General features: G+C 43.4%; 1 protein-coding gene across 2 annotated transcripts in view; it reads left to right on the top strand.

The window, feature by feature from the left end:
* Positions 1-24,291, top strand: part of WDR25 (WD repeat domain 25) — a 135,413-nt gene that overhangs the window by 68,949 nt on the left and 42,173 nt on the right. For both annotated transcript variants that reach the window (XM_045012816.1, XM_045012815.1), the window contains one exon: positions 9,507-9,637. In XM_045012816.1, coding sequence (XP_044868751.1) covers positions 9,507-9,637 — 131 coding nt within the window. The remainder of the gene's footprint in view (positions 1-9,506; positions 9,638-24,291) is intronic.

Below are 24,291 nucleotides of genomic sequence, written 5' to 3'. Positions count from 1 at the left end.
CAATAAGTTTTAAACAAACAATTTAATGCTGGTACACAGTGATGATGATTGTGAAGTTTGTTTGAGGTGGAGGAGTCAGAGGGTGGGATATTTCCCTTACTGCTAAATGACGAACTAGCAATTGGCTGAGCCCTCAAGGGTTCTCTCTCTCACTCTACAAAGCAGCAAGAATGGAGGAAAATATGCGCATTTCCCCTTTAAGTACACTGCCCTGTTAATTAGATCAGCTTGCTGAGACCGCAGCTGCTGCCGTCCTGAGCCCTGGTGTGTGTCCCCCTGCTCTATAGAAGATGGGGTAAAGGGAAGTAAGGGGGAGGGGGACACCCTGACATTAGCCCCCCCTCTTCCTTCCCTCCACCCCGCACAGCAAGCAGGAGTCTCGAGGAGCAGCTCTAAGGCAGAGGGCGGGAGCAGCACATGGCAGTGGGGAGAGGGACAGCTGCAAATGCTAGCCTGCTGGGCAGCTGCTGTACAGGGAACTTACAGGAGGGGGGAGCTGATGGCGGGGCTGCCGGTCCACCCGGGTTCCAACCACCCACCAGCTAGCTGCAACAGGCTGCTCTTCCTGCAAGCAGTAGACAAAGCAGGCAGCTGCCAAACAACGTTAGAAGGGAGCATTACACAACTTTAAATGAGCATGTTCCCTAATTGATCAGCAATGTAAGAACGAAACAATGTTAACCGGGACGACTTTAAGTGAGGAGTTACTGTAGTTGGGTCAGTTTTACATTTAATCTGAAAATGGTTCCTCCAATAGTTCAATGACCTAAATCCTTGCCCCTTACCATATACCTGCTGTAACACTCTAACAGTGCAAATGGCACTTACAGCTGTAGGGGCAATGATCTGGTAAACAGTGAGGTGGCAAAATTGGCAGAAAATACAAAATTACTCATGGTAGTTAAATCCAAAATAGACTGAAGAGTTACAAAGAGATCTCACAAAACTGGGTGACTGGTCAACAAAATAGCAGACGATCTTCAGTGTTGATAAATACAAAGTAATGCACATTGGAAAACATAATCCCAACTATACATACAAAATGATGGGATCTAAATTAGCATGAAAGAAATCTTGGAGTCCTTGTGGATAGTTCTCTGAAAACATCTGCTCAGTGGGTAGTGGCAGTCAAAAAAGCTGACAGAATGTTAAGAACCATTAGGAAAGGGATAGATAATAAAACAGTAGATATCATAACGCCAATACATAAATCCATGGTACGCCCACACCTTGAATATTGCATGCAGTTCTGGTCACCCATCTCAAAAAAAGATATATTAGGGTTGGAAAAGGTGCAAAGAGAGGCAACAAAATTGATTAAGGTTATGGAACAGCTTCCATATGAGGAGAGATTATAAAGTCTGGGACTATTCAGCTAGGAAAAAAGATGACTAAGAGGGGATATGATAGAGGTCTATAAAATCAAGAATGATGTGGAGAAAGTGCATAAGGAAATGTTATTTACTCCTTCACATAACACAACAACTAAGGGTCACCCAATGAAATTAATAGGCAATAGGATTAAAACAAACAAAAAGAGGTACTTCTTCACACAACACATAGGCAATCTGTGGAACTCATATACCAGAGGATGTTGCAAAGGCCAGAACTGTAATGGGTTCAAAAAAGAATTAGGTAAGTTCATGGAGGATTGTTCCATTAGTGGCTACTAGCCAAGATGATGAGGAATGCAACTCCGTGCTCTGGGTGTCCCTGGCCACTGATTGCCAGAACCTGGGAGTGGATGACAGGGGATGGATCACTCAATGATTACCCTGTTCTGTTAATTCCCTCTGAAGCATCTGGAATTGGCCACTGCTGGAAGACAGAATTCTCTCAAACCGCGGGCCCCTGCGCTTTGGAGATCCTGATGGTAATGGGGCAGATTCTATCCATTGAACGCCGATTTTGGGCCCGGGAAACAAGCACTGACTGGTGGGACCGCATTGTGTTGCAGGTGTGGGACGATTCCCAGTGGCTGCGAAACTTTCGCATGCGTAAGGGCACTTTCATGGAACTTTGTGACTTGCTTGCCCCTGCCCTGAAATGCCAGAATACCAAGATGAGAGCAGCCCTCACAGTAGAGAAGCGAGTGGCGATAGCCCTGTGGAAGCTTGCAACGCCAGACAGCTACCGGTCAGTCGGGAATCAATTTGGAGTTGGAAAATCTACTGTGGGGGCTGCTGTGATGCAAGTAGCCAAAGCAATCACTAAGCTGCTGCTACGAAAGGTTGTGACTCTGGGAAACGTGCAGGCCATAGTGGATGGCTTTGCTGCACTGGGATTCCCTAACTGTGGGGGGGCGATAGATGGAACCCATATCCCTATCTTGGCACCGCAGCGCCAGGGCACCCAGTACGTAAACCGGAAGGGGTACTTTTCAATGGTGCTGCAAGCACTGGTAGATCACAAGGGACATTTCACAAACATCCACGTGGGATGGCCAGGGAGGGTTCATGACGCTCGCGTCTTCAGAAGCACTACTCTGTTTAAACGGCTGCAGCAAGGGAATTACTTCCCAGACCAGAAAATAACAGTTGAGGATGTTGAAATGCCTGTCATTATCCTGGGGGACCCAGCCTACCCCTTGATGCCATGGCTCATGAAGCCATACACAGGCAGCCTGGACAGTGGTCAGGATCTGTTCAATTACAGGTTGAGCAAGTGCAGAATGGTGGTGGAATGTGCATTTGGCCGTTTAAAGGCGTGCTGGCGGACATTACTGACTCGCTCAGACCTCAGCCAAACCAATGTCCCCTATGTTATTGCTGCTTGCTGTATTCTCCACAATCTCTGTGAGAGTAAGGGGGAGACCTTTATGGCGGGGTGGGAGGCTGAGGCAAATCACCTGGCCGCTGATTACGCGCAGCCAGACACCAGGGAGATTAGAAGAGCACACCAGGAAGCGGTGCGCATCAGAGAAGCTTTGAAAACGAGCTTCATCAATGGCCAGGGTACAGTGTGACTGCTGTGTTTGTTGATGAACACCCAGCCCCCTTGATTGACTCAGTCCCTGTAAGCAACTCCCCCTCCCCCTTCGAGTACAGCTTACTTATGCAAATAAAGTCACTCTCATTTAAAAAGCATGAATTCTTTATTGATTCATTATAAAAAGAGGGAGAGAAGTAAGGGTGTGGTTTGGGAGGAGGATAGGAGGGATGGAGAAGGCCATTAAAAAAATTCACAGTAACGACATCCTTCTGGTTGGGCTGTCCACGGGGGTGGAGTGGGCGGGTGCACGGAGCCTCCCCCCACGCGTTCTTACACGTCTGGGTGAGGAGGATGTGGAACATGGTGAGGGTTGAGGGTGGTTATACAGGGGCTGCAGTGGCACTCTGTGATCCTGCTGCCGTTCCTGAAGCTCCACAAGACGCCGGAGCATGTCAGTTTGATCACGCAGCAGCCCCAGAGTTGCATCCCGCCACTGCTGATCTTCCTGCCGCCACCGCTGATTTTCCTGCCGGTCTTCCTGACGCCACCTCTCATCTCGGTTGTCCCTCCTGTCCTCACGTTCATCCCTCCTGTCCTCACGTTCACTGGCCTCTTTCCTGTAATTTGATACCACGTCCTTCCACTCATTCAGATGAGCTCTTTCATTGCGTGTAACTTCCATAATATCCGAGAACATCTCATCTCGCGTCTTCTTTTTCCTCCGCCTTATCTGTGCTAGCCTTTGGGATGGAGGAGGGACGCTTGAAAAATTTGCAGCTGCATGAGGGAGAGAAATATTTAGAAAGATACATTTTACAGAACAATGGTTATACTCTTTCACAGTGAACAGCACTATTCACCTAGCACATGTGATTTCCCTACAAGGTCGCATTTTTCATCTTAATAGTGAGTGCTTGCAGCTCTGGAGTTACAGATCTCACAGACACAGGTCCGGGCATCAGAATTCAGCTTGCATGCGGCCATGGTAAGCCACTGTCTTTCGGCTTCTGTAGTGATTTACCCCTCCCCCCCAACGCATGGCTAATATCACGCTAGCTCCCTGCTAATCAACAACCTTCCCACCCCCCCACCCACTGCGTGGCTGGTAGCTTGGGGAAGATCGCCGGTGACCAAACACAAAAAAGATCATCGGCATTTCACTCCTCCCCTCCCGCTGCTTTGCTACGTGCAGGAAAGGTTTTTTTTTAAGCTGCTGCAGTCCACGAACCCAGTAGAAAAATGGCCACCACCCTTACTTAAATTCCTGATTTTTAACCAGGTTATCCTGAACAATATCACTTTGCTGAGGATAACAGAACAAGATAAAGAGCGGATGCTTCTTGAATGCCAGCAGTCACCAGGACCATACGCTGCTATGCTTTGCCACGCAATGATACCTGATTACTTGCTACATGCATGGCGTGGTAAAGTGTCCTACCATGGTGGGCGGAACAAGGCTGCCTTGCCCAGAAACCTTCTGCAAAGGCTTCTGGAGTACCTACAGGAGCGCTTCATCGAGATGTCCCTGGAGGATTTCCTCTCAATCCCCGGACATGTTAACAAACTTTTCTAAGTAACTATACTGTCTGCGAATGCATCCCAAGTCCTCAGGGCAAATCATTCATTAAAAAAGGCTTGCTTAAAAAACAATGTTTGCTATTTGCAAAGGTACACTCACCAGAGGTCCCTTCCATGGCGTCATTGTCTGGGATAGTTGATTGTGAGGGCTGGGAGGAGGGTAATTCCGTCAGGGTGATAAAAAGCTCCTGGCTGCTGGGGCTCACGGAGTGCTGTGTGCTCTCTGCTAGGTCTTCCTCCTCTTCTTCATCTTCATCTTCCCCGTCTGCATAATCCTCAGCCATGGCAGAGATTACAACCCCCACTCGGAATCCACGATCAGGGGTGGGGTACTTGTGGCGCAGCCCCCTAAAATTGCATGCAGCTCAGCATAGAAGCGGCATGTTTTTCGACCTGCCCCGGACCTTCCGTTTGCTTCTTTGGTTGTCTGGTAGGCTTGTCTGAGCTCCTTAACTTTCACTCTGCACTGCACTGAGTCCCTCCTGTGGCCTTTATCCGTCATAGCCTTAGAAATTCTTTCAAATACTTTTTCATTTAGTCTTTTGGAACGCAGTTCTGTTAGCACTGAATCCTCTCCCCATATAGCGATCAGATCCAGTACCTCCCGTGCAGTCCATGCTGGGGCTCTTTTTCGATTCTCAGGAGACTGCATGGTTACCTGTGCTGATGAGCTGTGTGTGGTCACCTGTGCTGATGAGCTCTCCACGCTGGGGAAGCAGGAAATGAATTTCAAAAGTTCGCGGGGCTTTTCCTGTCTACCTAGCCAGTGCATCCGAGTTCAGAATGCTGTCCAGAGCGGTCACAGTGGTGCACTGTGGGATACCGTGCGGAGGCCAATACCGTCGATTTGCGGCCACACTAACCCTATTCCGATATGTTAATCCCGATATTAGCGCTACTCCTCTCGTCGGGGAGGAGTACAGAAACCGATTTAAAGAGCCATTAAAATCGATATAAGGTGCCTCCTAGTGTGGACGGTTGTGGCGTTAAATCGGTTTTACGCTCCTAAAACCGATTTAAACGCCTAGTGTAGACCAGGCTTAACTCAGCACAACTTAGAGTCCAACCCCCTGCTCAAAGCAGGACCAATCCCCAGACAGATTTTTGCCCCAGATCCCTATAATGGCCCTCTCAAGGATTGAACTCACAACCCTGGGTTTAGCAGGCCAATGCTCAAAGAAGAATGTAGGTTTTCTCTGTGGAAGAGAACATTACCAGAAATTGTGTCTCAGTTCAGCTAAGAAACAAATGATAAAATATCTTTGTTAGGGATCAACAAAGGAGATTAAAAAAACCCTTCTGCATTTAGTTTAACAAAAGACCACTTTTCTCCATATAAGTAGTGTATTATTTTATTAATAAAAGTTGGACTTGGGAAGAATGGAAATGAACTATATATCTTTTCCCCCCCTGAAGTTGCTCTTTTGGGGTATGAGATGTGAAACCTTCATTGTAATATTATATATCTTCTTTTTATATTTTCATAGTCTTCTAAAATATAATTAACAAGATGTTGCTAGAGGTCATAAAATAACTGACCACAAATGGAAAACCTATTCTTAAAATTAGAGTTAAATGTTCCAAAAACAAAAGTTAAGTTGCCTATTGTATTTATGCAAAAAGTACACAAAATTGCATATAAAATGGACCAGAATTAAATACCCCCCCACACTTTTTTTGTTTATTTAGTTTCTTGTTTTAAAAATATATTTAAAAAGTGAATATTTTGCAGGCTTCCTCTTCTTGTTTAACAAAAAAGTTCATATTCAACTTTTCCCACTTTTTAACCACTTGAGATAAATTTCTTATTTTCCTTTTTTTTTTGTTGTCTAATAATTTGTTTTGTCGTTTATATCTGACAACATTTTAGATATCTGATTATTAAATCATTGTGTATTTGTTATGGTAACAATGATCCACTGTTATTCAGCACATTTAACCAGAGTTGTTAGCTAGCCATTTTGCTTCCCACGTGTTGGAAGGTTCTGCAATCAAGATCCCATACTAATCAAGATCCTTCGAAGGCAGAAGGTCAAGCTGAGGGATGTAGCAGCTATTAGATGGAGATGGTGGCCTAGATGAGAGTAATCTCTTGTTACGTTGGTACTACCATTGTCCTCCTTACTTATGAGTATCTCCTCTCTTCCTTCTCCTGTCCTTGGGGAAGTTGCAAGTTTCCAGGAGAGAAAGCCACAAGGGGTGGCATGCAACTTTGGAAGGAAGGACTGCTGGCCTGCTAACCCCCAATTCTTTCTTTCTTTATTTTTAAAGACCTTTGTTGGATGGATGCTTTCCCTGTCAGTGTTTACAGGAGCCCTTAAAATTTTGGGTTGACAATCTGTCAGGCAACAATAAGCAACAATAAGCAGCAGGGAGCAGCATATTTTGTTTTGTATTGTTTTGGTTTTTTCTGCTTTTCTGCTCTGGCTCTGAGTGAGCATGCATAATGAAATCTCATTCTTTTTGAGAAAGTGACTCAGAATGGCTTCTTGTAAAACCTCCTTACCATGTAAGATTGGCTAATCCAGTCAGGGAGTCAGGATCAATTCCTATGTCAAAACCAGCCAGATCAGCTCCAGAGTGAAGAAAGTACGGTAGTGTGAAATTTTATTACATTTTTCCTTTCAACCTAATAGCAAAGAAGTGTTCACATTATGATTTTTTATAGAACAAAAAATTGTACATTATTAAAGATAATTGGTCTGAAAGTCTGATTTGCTGTACAGCTGGTGAGATGCACATTTTTAAGGTGCCCTCATCGTATTTTAAGGTGAACAGGGGCCCTTGACTTACTCAGTGATCTGGAAAAGTGTGAAAACAGTGAAATGGCAAAGTTTACAGACAATACAAAACTACTCAATATAGTTAAAGCCAAAGTTGACTATGAAGAGTTACAAAGGGATCTCACAAAACTGGGTGACTGCGCAACAAAATGGCAGATGAAATTCACTGTTCATAAATGCAAAGTAATGCACATTGGAGAACATAAACCCAACTGTACATACACAATGATGGGGTCTAAATTAGTTGTTACTGGTCAAGAAAGAGATCTTGTCATCATGGAAACATCTGCTCAATGAGCAGCGGCGATCAAAAAAGCTACCAGAATGTTTGGAATCATTAGAAAAGGGATAGATAAGAGGATGGAAAATACCATAATGTCAGTATATAAATCCATGGTATGCCCACACCTTGAATACTGGGTGAAGTTCTGGTCACCCCATCTCAAAAAAGATATATTAGAATAAGAAAAAGTACAGAGAAGGGCAACAAAAATCATTGGGGATATGGAACAGGTTCCATATGAGGAGAGAGTAAAAAGACTGGGACTGTTCAGCTTAGAAAGAGAGACAGCTAAGGGGGGGGGGATATGATAGAGGTCTACAAAATCGTGAATGGTGTGGAGAAAGTGAATAAGGAAGTGTTATTTATTCCTTCATGTAACACAAGTTCCAGGGGTCACTCAATGAAACTTCTTTATATAATGCAGAATCAACCTGTGGAACTCATTGCCAGGAGATGTTGTGAAGACCAAAAGTACACCTGGGTTCAAAAAAGAATTAGATAGCCAACCTATCCTCCATGAACCTATTAGCCAAGATGGTCAGGGACAAAACCTCACTCTCTGAGTGTCCCTAAACCTCTGACTGCCAGTAGCTGGGACTGGACAGCAGTAGATGGATCACTTGATAATTGCCCTGTTGTGTTCATTCCTTCTGAAGTATCTAATACCAGGCACTATCAGAGGACAGGATGCTGGGCTGAATGGACCATAGTTCTGACCCATTATGGCCATTCTTGTGTTCTTATGTTAGTGCACACCATCTAATATATTCTCGATGTATGTGGTTGTTATATATTGCTGAATGCAGATACCATGTGTAATACAATAGAATATAAAATTTGAAATTGTGAAAACTTAAATGCATTTATCTTAGGATATGTTGCTATTTTAGAATAGTATTGCAGTGAATGTACATTATAATGAATTTGATAAGTATAACAGCAATGAACTGGAGATAATACCTACACATTCATGTAGCTGAATTTCCTGTGGTATTAATGTATGAATTATATAATTTGGAAGTGCTGTTTGCAAGACAATTACTATTAAGCCACAGGATCCTTTGAAGATTACCATACACAATTAAATTTAGAGAACACGGTATCCATGGGAACTGATATTGCCTTAGAATGAGGGTATGCAAATTATTTTCTGCTGTAAAGGCAAAATTCACCCCTCCTCCACAAAATCCAAGCAAGCAAAATTCAAGGGGGAGGGATAGCTCAGTGGTTTGAGCATTGGCCTGCTAAACCCAGGGTTGTGAGTTCAATCCTTGAGGGGGCCACTTAGGGATCTGGGGCAAAAATTGGTCCTGCTAGTGAAGGCAGGGGGCTGGACTCAATGACCTTTCAAGGTCCCTTCCAGCTCTAGGAGATTGATATATCTCCAATTATTAAATTAAATTTAAATAAAAAAAAGAGGAAAGGTATGTGGCTGACCAGATGGAATTCCACTCCCTGCAGCATACATGCAGGCCCCACAGGGTTTCAATGCAGCCCCTTTACTAGCTGCTAGAATAAGAAGCACAGCTCCTCTGCACAAGCATACCCATCCGTGGTATCTGCATATGTAACTCCTGCATGCCATCCTATCTGGGACCATTGTGGAACCCCCATCCACAGTGTGCAAGTGACCCAGAAGTCTCTCTGCATATCCATTCTGCCCTGTTCTTGTCTGTGCAAGGGCACTGCCCAGCAAATGGCGTAGCAGGCCAGGAGTAGGATGAATTTCACCTACATGGAATAAAGTTAATTCAATTCCAGATTTTTTACAATCCCATGTGTTTATGCTACTATTTACATATTGACTTTTGGCAACTACATTTTATTTTAATATTTATTTGCTACATAAAAATTCAGTATTCTGTTTAATGAAAGTATTATTCATGTTCAAATTTTAACCCTGTTCTTTTTTTTTTTTTTTTGTATTTTAGGGACACAGGTATTTAGCAGCAAAAATGAATTTAGAATCAGCACACTGAAGTTTCATCTTTCTGACCCTAATATTTTTATTTGTGGAGGATTCAGCCCAGAAGTTAAAGCCTGGGATATAAGGAATTGTAAGGTAACAGATATCTGATTCATTTCTTGTTCGCCAGATTGTTTTAACTTGTCTGATATAGATGCATTCTGAAGGGTGGGGAGTATGGATAGCTAATAGGACTTTGTTTTGGAGGGGGAGGGGATAACTGGAACTCTCTCTCTCTCTCAAATTTATTTTTAATTATCCACCGTAAATTACTACCAGAACAATAGTTGAGTTTTTCTGTCATTTGAAATTTATATTCTGATGTCTCTGTTGTAGGATTCAGGCAATATTTATGTTTTCACTACCTACCCAACCAATTGGGCTCTTTTAACTCTTCCATACGCGGACTCAAAGTGTGAGACATCATCAAGTGGGGTCAGAAGGTGTTCATGGGCACCTGGACCACTGCTTGTTCTCATTTGAATTCCACCTTACAACCCAAGAGTGCTCAAGAGCATTGCAGTACAGGTATAAGCTTTTCCTTGGAGGCTGAGAATATTCCCACTGTGATGTTTCTAAGTACAAGTTCTGAAGTCCTTTGGTCACACTTAATGTCTGATCTCTTAACAGGCAGCACATTTTACAGCCCACAGTACAGGATACTGTGAAGTTCACAATAGCTGAATGATGTATTTCTGTGTCATTAGTTGACCATATTTTTTCCTTCCCGGAACTAGAGTTTCATGTTTAGAAGCTATTTTAAGTAATATGTGGAACAATGAAGAACTAAGGATTGGTAATCTTCATAGACTGATCCCAAGGTAAATCATAATAATTGTGAGAGATTTTGTGCACACCTTTTTTTAGTAGTCTGACTGTAATTAAGAGATACTACTCCTCTCCCACCATGTTAACAGGCAGTAATCCAGTTCCCAGAAATGATTAGTTTATTGTAAAAAGGGAAATTAACTGTTGTAAGGCATTTTAAAAATTAGTGTTCAGGTTTTGGGCTCAGAGGCACACCGGGACAAAGGAACTTGTCTACACCTGCTCCTAATAGGCACCGTTTTCAGATATGATCGGCCGCTTTGTTCTCTGAGACATAATTAGATATGTGTGGAAGTTCTTCAGTCAGGAAACCACCCGAATAAGCAATTTGTTAAAAATATCTAATTTTAACTTGGAACATGCAGCAGTTAATCAGTGTTGAAAGTGTAAGGAGTGGCATGGGTCGGAAATGGATATTGAGCTTCCTGTTGGAATGTTTGTTTTAAAAACTAATCTTTATGTTTATTGTTATTGATGAAAAACCAGCAATCTGTAGTTTACAGTCCTATCCATGCAATAGTTTCAAAGTGGACCATCATAGTTTCTTCTCTTTCCTATTGATTTTAAAATGTAGTGTTTTGAATTAGGGAAGAATGTATGTACTGGGTGATGTGTGGATAGTCACAACTGAATGGTGCCATCAGAGACTGTTATCTGCCTGAGCAGTCTGAAAGAGGAAAAATCAGGGACGAGTTCTGTGTTTTTGATTGACAATGAATAGGGCTTTGTGTCTGTCATTGAGATTGCGGAAGTCACGGATTCCGTGACTTTCCGCAACCTCCATGACTTCTGCAGCGGCCAGTGTGGCTGACCCCAGGGCCTCCCAAGCAGCTGGCCCCAGGGACAGCCACACTTGCCACTGCTGGAGCAGCTCCGCAGCCAGCCGCTTGGGCGGCTCCACAGCCAGCCACACTGGTGCTTGGGCGGTTTTGGGCAGCTGGCCCCGGGGACCAGCTGAACAGTGGCCAGTGCGGCTGGCTCCAGGGAATGCCTGAGACGCGGTCCTGGGGCAGCAGGAGCAACGGCAGATGGGCGGCCCTGGGGGTGGCCGGAGTAGCCATTGCTTGGTGGCTTCCGGCAGCTGGTGCCACTGGCTCCTGCCCCCTCCAACAGGGCTGTCTGTGACCTGTCCATGACTTTTACTAAAGAACCCATGACTAAATTGTAGCCTTAGCTATGAGCTTCCACTTGTAGCATAATATCTAATGTCTAATAAATACAAATATAAGTATCATTGTTGCAAAGCCTCCAGTTACTTTTCAAAGTGTCAGTTTGCCATAAAACAATGTGTTGATTAGACATTAATTATTAATATTTAATGCATCCTGCCCCATAACATTTGATATTTCAATTCAGATTCCTTTTCACATATATTAGCTTCTTTATTATTCATTTGAGACAGTAAGCATACTCTCATTTTCTTTTCTGTCTTGTATTCTTATGATCATATTCATATGTGTGGATGAAGAAATTATTTTTTTTTAAATGTTTCCTTCATTACATCCCCGATAGTCTTTCCGAGAAGAATTCTTCTGTCAATCTAGCCACTGCCTCTCAGAGAGGTAGTTTTACTACAGTGACAGAAACACATCTTCTGTTGCTGTAGTAAGTGTCTACACTACAGCGCTACAGCATTGTAACTGCAGCTATGCCACTGTAGTATGTGTAATCTGACTCTAGAATACACATATTATACATTGGAAGCTCAGTTTCAGTGGTCATTCTTCAGAGCGTACTGTTTGTGTTTAATGTGCTGGCTTTTCCATTTGCACGTCTTAAACTTACATTTCCAGGGCCAAATAACCATCATATTTTGAATGTTCTTTACACAACCTGAAATGTATCTGACTCCTGCACCTGGAATTTTGTGTTGAGCTCTGGGAACATATTACAGGAAGAATAGTGACAGTGGGGGGTGTTAAAAGAAGAGCAATTTATGAGGAAAATCTTAGCTAAATAGGTGTATAATAAATGTGACAAAGGGATTGTTTTTTGTGAGAATAGCTGTAAATATGATTTATTATTAATTAATTGTCCAAGAATTAATATATACCAAAAGAGGAATTTTAAGTCTTAGAAGTAGTGATATATAGTGGGAGGTTTGGTGCAGTCTTTCACACACTGAAACCTGGAGCAATAGATAGCAAGTTGGCTAACTAGAAACAAAAATGTCAAATCTATGCTATATCAAAAACCATATGAAACACTGAAGGACAGATTTTGCTGCTCTTGTGTATGCTGAGTAGTGCCTTTCTCCACAAGACATCCTATTGATTTTGAGTGTAGAATAAGGTACTACTCAACATGAGTAAGGTTGGCAAAATCTGGCCTTTAGTTAATATGTTTTAAAGCCAACATAAAGTGGAAATCTTCACCGTAAAGCCAACCAGTGTTTCATAGAGAACTGCATGATTGTAGGCAGCAGCTTTAACGGCTTGATTAATGGTAAAGTATATACACACACTCACCTCAGAAGTGCACAAGCTAGTTATCTAAGCTCATATAGTGAAGAAAGAACAAAGGGGTACTAATGCAGAGTTAGAGATTTAGTATACAGCTATTTCATTCTGCTGGTGTTGAAGCAAGCTTTGTCTATGTAGAACCGATTATTCAAATGACTTTATATTGCTGTATAACGGGCTGATTAAATAAGGTTATGAAACCATCGGAGAGCGTGTAAAGACTTCACATGGAGACTAGAACATTTCAAAATGAAATTTTTAAAATGAGCTGCCATGTCAGAAGGAACACAGAGCTGTGTTTTGTCAGCCAAGGAGACTACACCACACTGAACGAAAAGGCCCAGTCATGGGGTTCTCTGCTCACTTCTGGGATACCTCCTTGTGGCTCTGTCTGGGGAATAGCTCTGCCTGGTCTGACACCCCTTTCTGTCTCTCTTTCATGGTGAGACCCATCTCACACTCCAGGAGTTGCAGTGCCTTCTCGTCCTGACTTAGGAGTGGGACACTCCCTCTTCATTGCTTGGCCCTCCAGCCAGGTCACTATAGTTTTTCCCTTCCTGGGGTATCAGAGTCTTTCCGTTCAAACTGTCTCAGGCAGTCTTCCAATTCACTGCCTAGATTGCGCCACTTCCCCAGAGACTAATAGGGGAACCCAGGCCTGCCCATTATTCCAGGTTCCAGCTCAGGACCCTCAAATCAGCAGCCTAATCCTCTTTCAGGTGTGGCCTATCCGGTTACTTCTAAGCCAGACTAACCCTTTTGGGGCTAGCATGTCACAGGCCCCACAGGAGCTTTGCAAAGACCTCAGAGCTGAAGCTGCCAGAACAGAAAGGCCAGAAATGTCCCACCCCCAAACACACAGTAATTCAAAGAGAGTTTAAAATATAAAACCACTAGGCATTCTGTTTCTTTACTTGGCTATGAAAAGGTGATTCAAGAAGCCCAACTCACATGCCAGTTGGATTGCCCCATCTCCTTGCAGGAAGCATACTCAATGTTCAGTGGTCCATCTATTTACACTGACTAAAACTTGGCGTCATCACTGATCCATTTCACAGGCAGGAAACACCTGGATAGAATAAGGGAGTGAGACCTGGATATTTTGGCTCGGCTCCAAGGGCCCCTTTTATTTTCAACAGCAGACTTCTCACAGCTGGGTTAAATCTTTTTCTTTTAGGGTCCTGAGGGAACACAGTGATAATATCAGAACAAGACTAGAGCTGTAATACTACTTTCAACTAACGCTACTTTCAACTGAGCTGAAGTTTCTACGTATCTGAAGAGACCAGCCATTGGGAACTGTCAGACTGAGCTGAGGGCTCAGGGGTTGGAGTGTGCCGATCACTAGCCTGTAGAGAGAGAGAGCGAGGCCTGCGTAGGCTTCTGTTGCCCATGGCCGGAGGAGTTGGGAAGTTGACCCATGGCAGACACAGACAAGGCTTCCTTATGCTAAGGGAAGTGATAGTGAGGTACCTCACAACCCAGGGTACTATGGGAAGCGTCACAGTGGCACATTTATAAGAATTCTGAAGTTCTCTTAAGCAAACTGAAATTCAGTGAATTTGTGAGAAGCCTGCTATAGTTAATAAGTCTATTGAATAACTTAACAATTGTGGGATAGCTTGCATTGGCTCCCTAATTACAATGGTGCATCAGTGCACCATCCCAGGGGTCAGAAAGTCAAGTTCCTTTCAGAGCTCCCTGGCTCCATAGGAGGTGGAAGAATTTGTTACATTCATTCAAAAGGTGTAGCATATTTTTCTCCTAATGCTGCCATCCAACTCTGCTGCCTAGTGTGTCCCTTGTCCACTAGGGTTGCCAATCCTCCAGGATTGGCCTGGAGTCTCCCAGAATCAGCATCCATCTCCCGGTGACTATTGAAAGCATGTTAGGAAAAAAAAATCTCCCAGAACAGCTTCAGTCAGAGTTGGCAACCCTATTGTCCACACTTGTGGCGGCATCAGGGCTGCCCAGAGGATTCAGGGGGCCCGGGGCAAAGCAATTTCGGGGGCCCCTTCCATAAAACATGTTGCAATACTTATAGAATACTATATTCTCTGTGGGGCCCAGGGCCTGGGACAAATTGCCCCACTTGCCCTGCCCCCCGGGCAACCCTCAGTGGCATGTAAGGTACATGTAGCAACACACTGCAATGAAAAGCAGCCTGAATTTACACTGTGGTATGTAGCTATGCATTGCGGTGAAAGGCTCTGGTGGGGATGGGCAGGACGGGGCAGAGAGGAACGGCTCCAGCAGCAGGGAAGCAGTGGGGACACTACACTGCTAAAAATAGCAGTGTAAATGTGGAAGGCACTGCTTGGGGCGTGTAGAGAGCCATTTAGGGAACATACCTTAAAGGTTATGGCATCACTTTGCTCTACTTGCCTAAGCCATGCTTCACATCTGAACTGCTCTTTATACCCATGCTAGGTGGAGTGGAGTGTCTGTACTCTATACGCTGCCTTAACGTACATCTAGCCTGTGCATGTGGGTTAGTGCCTTGGCTCTGTCTACTTACATTCCTCTGGGAGTAACTGGGTGGTATCTGGTATACAGTGTTCATGCTTCCACAACTCCAGCCAAAAGGTGGAATCCTTCATCAGTCCTGCTTCCAGAGCTGGTGCAACCATTTAGGCCACCTAGGTGGTCGCCTAGAGTGCTAGGATTTGGGGGGGCGCCATTTCCTTCGGCAGCGACCGCGACGGCCGGATCTTCGGCCACCCCGGTCACCGACGGCATTTAGGCGGAGGGAGCTGGGGCAGGGGAGTGTGGGGACAGCAAGTAAGGGGGGGGCGGCATGCAGGGGAACGCCCCGCCCCAGCTCACCCCAGGTCACCCCTGCCCCGCCTCCTCCCCGAGCACGCCATGGCTGCTTCACTTCTCCCACTTCCCAGGCTTGCGGCGCCTAAGCTGATTGGCGCCGCAAGCCTGGGAGGCGGGAGAAGTGAAGCAGCCATGGCGTGCTCGGGGTGCTCGTGTTCATGCGTGGAGCAGGGATGAGCTGGGGTGGGGGGGGTGCCTTAGGGCAGAGGGTGGGGGGGTGGGGAGCTGCCACGGGGCGGGGGCGCCTCAGGGCGGGGGGGGAGCTGCCGCGGCGGGGGTGTGCCTCAGGGCGGGGGTGTGGGGGGGGAGGGCGCAAGGTGGAAGTTTCGCCTAGGGTGCGAAACATCCTTGCACCGGCCCTGCCTGCTTCCCTGCCAGGGGCGGCTCTAGAAATTCCGCCGCCCCGAGCAGGACACTTCTGCCCCGAGCGCCGCCCTTCCCCGGTCCCGCGGCCGGGGCAGAAGTATCTGCGGACCGTCCCATGGTCCCGCGGCTCCGGTGGAGCATCCGCAGGCATGCCTGCGGGAGCTCCGTCCGAGCCGCGGGACCAGCGCACCTGCCGCAGTCATGCCTGCGGAAGCTCAAGCGCAGCCGCGGGAAGAGGGGACCCTCCGCAGTCATGCCTGCGGCAGGTCCGCTCGTCCCGGGGGGAAGGTCCGCCGGAGCCAAATGCCGCCCTGCCAGGACAATGCCGCCCCACACGCCTGCTTGGTGCGCTGGGGTCTGGAGCCGGCCCTGTTCCCTGCATGGTTACATAAGCACTAGTCATAATCTAGCCCTGCATTTATAATGAATATATTCTCATTTTCTTACAGTATATAGGAGCATAACTAGCATTAATGGGATGAAATTCAGAGAGAATATTTAGGCTGAAATATGTAACCAAAAAACTCTTTCTCATAGTGAAATGTTCTAGGCTGTAGAATAGTGTCCCTAGAGAGATGGCGAAAGCAGTAATGTTTGGGACTTTTAAAACTAGACTGAACACAATACTAGAAAATCTATGGAACAATGGGAACAATTCTGCATTTGCACGGGAATGGATGGAATAACAATAGATCTTTTCTTTTCCATTTCTTTAGTCTTTGCTTCTATAAAATAATGCATAGTTACACTTTTGAAGCTTAAGTCACATCTTCTATAGCTATATGTGCAAGAGAGAGAGATTATTCATAGCATATTGTTATTACAGTTCTCAGTGTTTGAATCTCATTAAAGGACTGTTAAAAGCTAATAAATTTATAATGTGCAAATGCAGTGCAGTTTCCTTGGAAACATTCTAGTACAATTGCTTTATGATGAACCATATTCATTTTAAGAAGTGTGTAGTTAGGAGCCTGTATAAACTGGTGGAGATGTTTGTACTTACTTTTATTTATGTGATACTTTGTGGAGAAAAAACAAAGATTATTCCTCTTTCAGTGACATAAATCCTTATTGATTCTATGGGTAAGATCTTCAAAGGAAGATGGAGCAGGGGCATTTGCTAATCCATAATAGTATTTATGTATAAGTGTCTTAATGTACACAGTGATCCTTTCTGCATATGAAAATACATGTCTGTATTGGGTACAAAAGATGCATGCACAGCACTGAACTGTTTATTAGGAATAGGGAGGGCAAATATGGTGGAGTAGCTTGCAGGATCAGAATCTTAGGGCTTGTCTACATATGGAGCTGTTCCTGAATAACTCCTTGTGTAGACAAGCCCTTGGTTATTAACACCTTAAGATATAACTTGTAAAAATGCATAATGAAATGTTGCTTAATGGATCCTCCAAAGGTTACAGCATTCTGTAATGCATCAAACAGGGAAATAAAAATATTCTTTCTCCACCAGTTTCATTATTCTTTCCAAAGAAAATGCTTAAAACATGCCATTTCAGGATCTTTATAGTGTCTCAACCAACTTGAAGTTTGTCCATTTTTTCTTTGTCTCTGTAACCTATAAACATTTCACTGTGAATGTCAGCTTAAGCATTCAACATTTTATCAACATCTGCACATTTTTAACATGCCTCAGTAGTCAAGATTTTGTCTTTCAAAACAGAAGAAAATTAAGAACAGTAGCAAAGAGTGCCTGATTTGAACAGAAAAGAGAAAATAATGCATCTTCAGTGGCATACAGGAAAACCCATCCTGGGTTTATGGTACAGTATTCTAACCCGAAGGAACATATTTTTTGTGGAAGATAGCGCTATAGAGTTTTTGACCTTTATGTCCATGACATTACCATCTGTTTCAGTAATTAAAATTGCCATTAAAATTAGATTGAGAACAGGAACATAAATGGATTTATCATTAGTTAATTTGCTCTTATAAAGTGCTCCATTCTGGTCTTAAATGTGATGAAAGGTTAATAAGGCAAATAGGATTTTTCAGTCACAACAAAACACAAGAAAATTTAATGTTGATATGGCATATGTTTGAAATGAAACATTTCACTTTATGAGAATATATCATTTAAAATGTGCGGAGGTAACATTTCATTTATACTTAATAATTTGACACAAACTCGCACATACTGTGCAAATTAATGTTCTTTTATGCTGAAATGCAGTTTCTTGTTTGTATGAGTGTAGCATCTAGAAGTCTCAACTGAGATTAGTACCACATTGTGCTGGCCACTATACATACACTTAGTAAAAGACAGTCATTGCCCCAAACTGTTTACAGTCTTAATGGACAGAACAAAGAGTTGAAAAAACCAATTTCCCTTTTTACAAGTGGGGAATTGAGGAACAGAGAGATTAATCATTAAGTGACTCATCCAAGGCCACACAAGGAGGTTGTGGTAGTGCTAGGATTTGAACCCAGATCTCTCCTAAGAACAATGACTTAACCACAGAACCATTCTTCTTCCTCATCGCTTCCATAAATCCTGAGTATGAATGTGAAATGAATGTGAAATGCACCTGTGTGGTGGCCACTCTGGGGCCAAGGTGTGGGGCATGCAGTTCACTTTACTTGAGGCTTGGGCTTTTAAAAAATCAAATATCACTATATATCATACACTGCATATACTTCATGCAAAGAAATCCTATGGACCATCAATACAAAAAATAAGTCTCTTAAATTCAGCTTTACTAAATAGTATTCATATCACCAATATCATTAGAATCTATCTGAAACTTCTTTCATTTGCTTAAATTACTCTTCCTGAAGAACGCCTGCAGCCCTGAACTCTGCCTTATTAAAGGAGTTTCATTATTATGTTGAATTTTGTTGATGTCAGAAGCCATTATGACTATCTTTGAAAGCAGGTCTCTTTTGTCCGGATATGTTGAGACTGTGCTAGTGGACTGTACGTTTTCAAAAGCTTGTGTATAATAAACCTGCAAATGGAAAAGCAGCAAAAGCTTTCACTAACAAATGACAGATAGCAGGGTAGGCTAACAGACATTTTGCTTAAACTGGCATTCTTGAACATGTCATAAATTAATGTTCTAAATTAGAACAAAAGTTTAATTATGAGTTCTCATAGCAATATTATTGCAGTTATTTACTTTTTCAAAAGATCTTTGTAAAGTGAAAATGAAATGCATATATACCTTGATCCCAATTACAAACCAAAATATTACTTCATTCATTCTAGTGATTGAACTAAACTTCTTAAAGTAAAAAGGCAGCTTTTTATTACATTTTTTGTTTTTGTAGTCTAGATTATAAAAAATTACATGCATATTTTATATATTACTATATCCTATATTACATAATTTCACTTTTTGGCTTGATATTTTTTAATCTGGGTGAAGAGGGTAATGTCCTTTCTCTGTGTTAGTAAGCGAAATCACTTTGATGTGAGACACTAAGGCCTGGTCTACACTATGCGTTTAAACCGATTTTAGGAGCGTTAAACCGATTTAACGCCGCACCCGTCCACACTAAGAGGCCCTTTATATCGATATAAAGGGCTCTTTAAACCGGTTTCTGTACTCCTCCCCAACGAGAGGAGTAGCGCTAATATCAGTATTATCATATCGGATTAGGGTTAGTGTGGCTGCAAATCGACGGTATTGGCCTCCGGGCGGTATCCCACAGTGCACCACTGTGACCGCTCTGGACAGCAATCTGAACTCGGATGCAGTGGCCAGGTAGACAGGAAAAACCCCGCGAACTTTTGAATATCATTTCCTGTTTGCCCAGCGTGAAGCTCCGATCAGCATGGGTGGCGATGCAGTCCCAAATCCAAAAAGAGCTCCAGCATGGACCATACGGATGTGATCGCTGTATGGGCAGACAAATCTGTTCTATCAGAGCTCCGTTACAGAAGACGAAATTCCAAAGCATTTTAAAAAAATCTCCAGACAGAGGCCACAGCAGGGACTCAGCACACTGCTGCGTGACAAGCGTAACGGAAAGCCAAAGAATCAAATGGATGCTCATGGAGGGAGGAAGGGGGGACTGAGGACTCAAGCTATCCCACAGTTCCTGCAGTCTCCGAAAAGCATTTGCATTCTTGGCTGAGCTCCCAATGCCTGTAGGGTCAAACACATAGTCTGGGGTGGTTCAGGGCATAGCTTGTCAATTAACCCCCCCTCCCACCCCCAGAAGGAAAAGGGAAAAAAATCGTCTCTTGACTCTTTTAAATGTCACCCTATGTGTACTGAATGCTGCTGGTAGACGCGATGCTGCGGCAGTGAACTGCAGCATCCTCCCCCCCCCTCCTTGGTGGCTGATGGTACAATATGACTGATATCCATCGTCATCATCAGCCTTGTGGCAGATGGTACAGTACAGAAGGACTGGTATCCGTCCTCATCATCAGCCCATGAGTGCTACTGATTCCCAGTAGATGGTACAGAACGGCTGGTAACTGTCTTCATCATAGCAACAGGGGGCTGAGCTCCATCAGCCCCCACCCTTCATGTGTAAAGAAAAGATTCTGTTCTGCCTGGACTATCATAGCAGTGGGATGCTGGGCTCCTCTCCCCCACACTGCTTAATGTCCTGTCTGGACTATCATAGCAGCTGGAGGCTGCCTTCCCCTCATTTTATCTCAGTAACAAGTCACTGTTTCTTATTTCTGCATTCTTTATTACTTCATCACACAAATGGGGGGACACTGCAACGGTAGCCCAGGAAGGCTGGGGGAGGAGGGAAGCAACAGGTGGGGTTGTTGCAGGGGCACCCCCTGTGAATGGCATGCAGCTCATCATTTCTGTGGGATCTGACACGGAGCGGCTGTGCTCTCTGGTTCTCTGATACACTGGTTCTCTAGTACACTTGCCCCATACTCTAGGCAGGACTGATTCTATTTTTAGATACCATAAAGGAGGGATTGACTCGGGGAGTCATTCCCATTTTTGTCTTTTGCGCCCCCGGCCGATCTCAGCCAGGGGCACCTATGACAGCAGCAGACAGTACAGTACAGAAGGACTGGTAACCGTCATCTCATTGCCAATTTACAATGGCAGCAGACGGTACAGAACGGCTGATAACCATCTCTGCTATCATGCAAAAGCAAATGAATGCTGCTGTGTAGCGCTGCTGAATCGCCTCTGTCAGCGGCATCTAGTACACATACGGTGACAGTGACAAGAGGCAAAACAGGCTCCATGGTTGCCATGCTATAGCGTCTGCCAGGGCAATCCAGGGAAAAAGTGCGCGAAATGATTGTCTGCCATTGCTTTCCCAGAGGAAGGAGTGACTGATGACATTTACCCAGAACCACCCGCGACAATGATTTTTGCCCCATCAGGCACTGGGATCTCAACCCAGAATTCCAAGGGGCGGGGGAGACTGCGGGAACTATGGGATAGCTACGGAATAGCTACCCACAGTGCAACGCTCCAGAAATCGACGCTAGCCTCGGACCGTGGACACACACCACCGAATTAATGTGCTTAGTGTGGCCGCGTACACTCGACTTTATACAATCTGTTTTACTAAACCGGTTTATGTAAAATCGGAATAATCCCGTAGTGTAGACGTACCCTAACATGTTGCTCAGTGAGATGTAAATCCAGATTGCCTCCCCCTTTTCTGGCCACTATTGTTCAAGCTATTTAAGATGGTTAAATCTGGCCCTGACTGGCCAACTGAGAATTCCCCTGCCATAGGAAAGCTCCCAGCGGATGGAAAGGAATGTAGCCTGCTCTTATGCCAACTACCTCCTGCCTCGGGTGTAGGGCATGTGAATTTTTTTTGGCTGTACACACACAAGGCTTGTGCCAGCTGATTCTTATGAACTGTCATAGTGTAATTGTGGGGCAGGTTGGACTGGTAGGCACCATGGACCATGGGGAGAGCCTTTTGGCAACGGTTTTCAGAAAACTTGGTGTCTATATCTAGGTATCCCTCCAAGACTTTGATGCTTCCCATAATTTTGGAGGTCAGTTCCCCAGTGAGGGAAGCTGGGTCATCATCTTTTCCCCTCAATAGCTACTTCATACTGGGGGGAGTTTACAGGAGTGTGATAGAGTTCATGGGAAATAGATTTTGCTAGTGCTTGGCATTTGTTCCCAAAGATGAGTGAGTGTGATTTTTCAGAACAGTGTGAAGAGGAGGAGGAAATCTGGTCTGTTTGCAGCAGTAGCGTGGCGGGTGTGGGGAAAGGCAGCTGAAACACAGACAACTTTAGCAGGGCACAGTTAAGGATGTGGTACATGGTTTATCGTGATTGTTTTAGTGGTGAGGTGTGTGTCTCTGGGAAGAGAGAGGGTATGGTTAGATAGCTTAATTTTTCATCTCTTTCCTTTCATAGCTTTCCATTATGTATGTTATATATAGATCAATCATAGCTGATACACAGTATAGTATTTTTGTGGATTATTTTATATAGAATAGAAGTTAAAAGATAAAGGGGTTAAATAGAAAATGTGTGTACACTTAAGAATAAATTGACAGACAAAAGCAACATGGCAGTTGCTCTATTTTTTTCTGAAGAAGATATCCAAGATTACAGTGCTGGAGAAGAAGTTAGCTCTATAGGAAGAGATTTGATTTCACAAATCCAGTTTGAAGAGCCATGTAAAACGGGAGATATCAAACTGCATTTGTCATTAAGCAACACAGAAGTGCATCTAATTTTAACATTCACCAGTGAACATGTAAAAACTGTTTAACAATTAATTAATAGGGGTGTAAACTAATTTTTGCCTTGATTTCTAAATATGTCCATTATAATTATTTAATTATTTCCCCACTTTTTGACCTTTCTCATCATTAAAGTGATGCTATCTTACTGTACGAGTCCCAAAATGTATGTAAAGAAAATTCCATGTGGCACCCCTGGAGTATGCCGTACCTATGTTCTGTGTAAATATGTATATATGTACATTACTAAGGCTTCAAACAAACATTGTGTTGCTGAGGATCCAAATAATGTATTTGAGTTTAAGCCTAAAACACTTTTAAAAATATAGAAAACTGCCTCTTTGGATTGCTATTTAAGATTTTCATTCATTGTCCCCTTCTGCACTGAGTTAGACTTTGTCTCTCCATGCAGCCTCTCTCCTTCCATGTCTCTGTTTTGTGCATCTGCATCCTCTGATCTTTCCAACTGTTATGGTTAGAATTTGACTCCTTTTTAATGATTCTTGTTGCTAGGTAACCATCTCTTCTATTTCCTGTTCTATCTGGATATTAGAGCGCCCCTTTTGCATTAATAGCCTCTTGATTTTTTTGTTACATGATTTTCCTTTAGTTTAAGTCATTCTCAGTTTTGCTGCTAGCCCTTGAGATTCCTTATGTTTTACCATTTCTCATTCAAAAGACAACTATAGTATATAGGAGTTCTGAAAAAAAATTTTTTTAACTCCTAACAGTTTACCTTCCTATGTAACACTGTACAGAGTTATCCATGTAGTTTTCACAGAATTATAAAGCAAAGGCTATATATACAATTATCACTTTGGGCTTTAAAAAGTCGAATTGCTTCTTCTATTGTGCAAGATTCCTAGAAATTGAAGTATGAAGGGAATACATTTACTTTTTTGCCATCTAAAAAGGCAAGCAGATTGCTGAAAATTATGTAAATTTTGCAGACTTCAGGCTTACATCTTGTTGATTTTATTACAATGTGTGGGCACTACCTGCATGAGCAAGGGTCTACAACTGATTGCAAGCATTACATTTCCAAACTGATGAGACAGGCAAAGCATGTGAACAATTGGAGTAACTGCTCACATATCCGTATGTAATGAGATGCCAAGTATCCAAGCAGTCTCATAGTTTTTCAGATGGAGGCAGTTTTATTCTACGTATACTTGATTTTCACTAGTTTGTTTAATATGTGGTCAGAGATGGTTTAGTTGGAGGACTTGATTGATACTCATCACATTATTTTTGAACATTTTAAAATCCTTGTTTTTAGATGTTCAATATCAAAGGAAATGGAGCATGTGTGTTGGTTGACCTACACGGTCTGGGAGCAATACAGGGGCTAATCAGTTGAGTCACTGCTGTCATTCTAAATTTTCAATTGGGGCATCATTCTCTGAGCAGCCAGGGCAGTAGTTTCACTGTCTATTATTACAAAAATATTCAAAGTTAAGATGATGATAAGGATCTTACTCAAAATCTGGATTTCGTTGCTTTAGTTGTTTTATGTCTAACTGTATCCTTAACTCAGAGGTTTAGTGGGATTACTTAAGAATGAAATAAGATACTTCCTTTGTTTTGAGACCCATTCCA

This window comes from Mauremys mutica, chromosome 4 (assembly GCF_020497125.1).
Source record: "Mauremys mutica isolate MM-2020 ecotype Southern chromosome 4, ASM2049712v1, whole genome shotgun sequence".
Lineage (NCBI taxonomy): Eukaryota > Metazoa > Chordata > Testudines > Geoemydidae > Mauremys > Mauremys mutica.
This window is presented reverse-complemented; position numbering and strand designations above follow the sequence as displayed.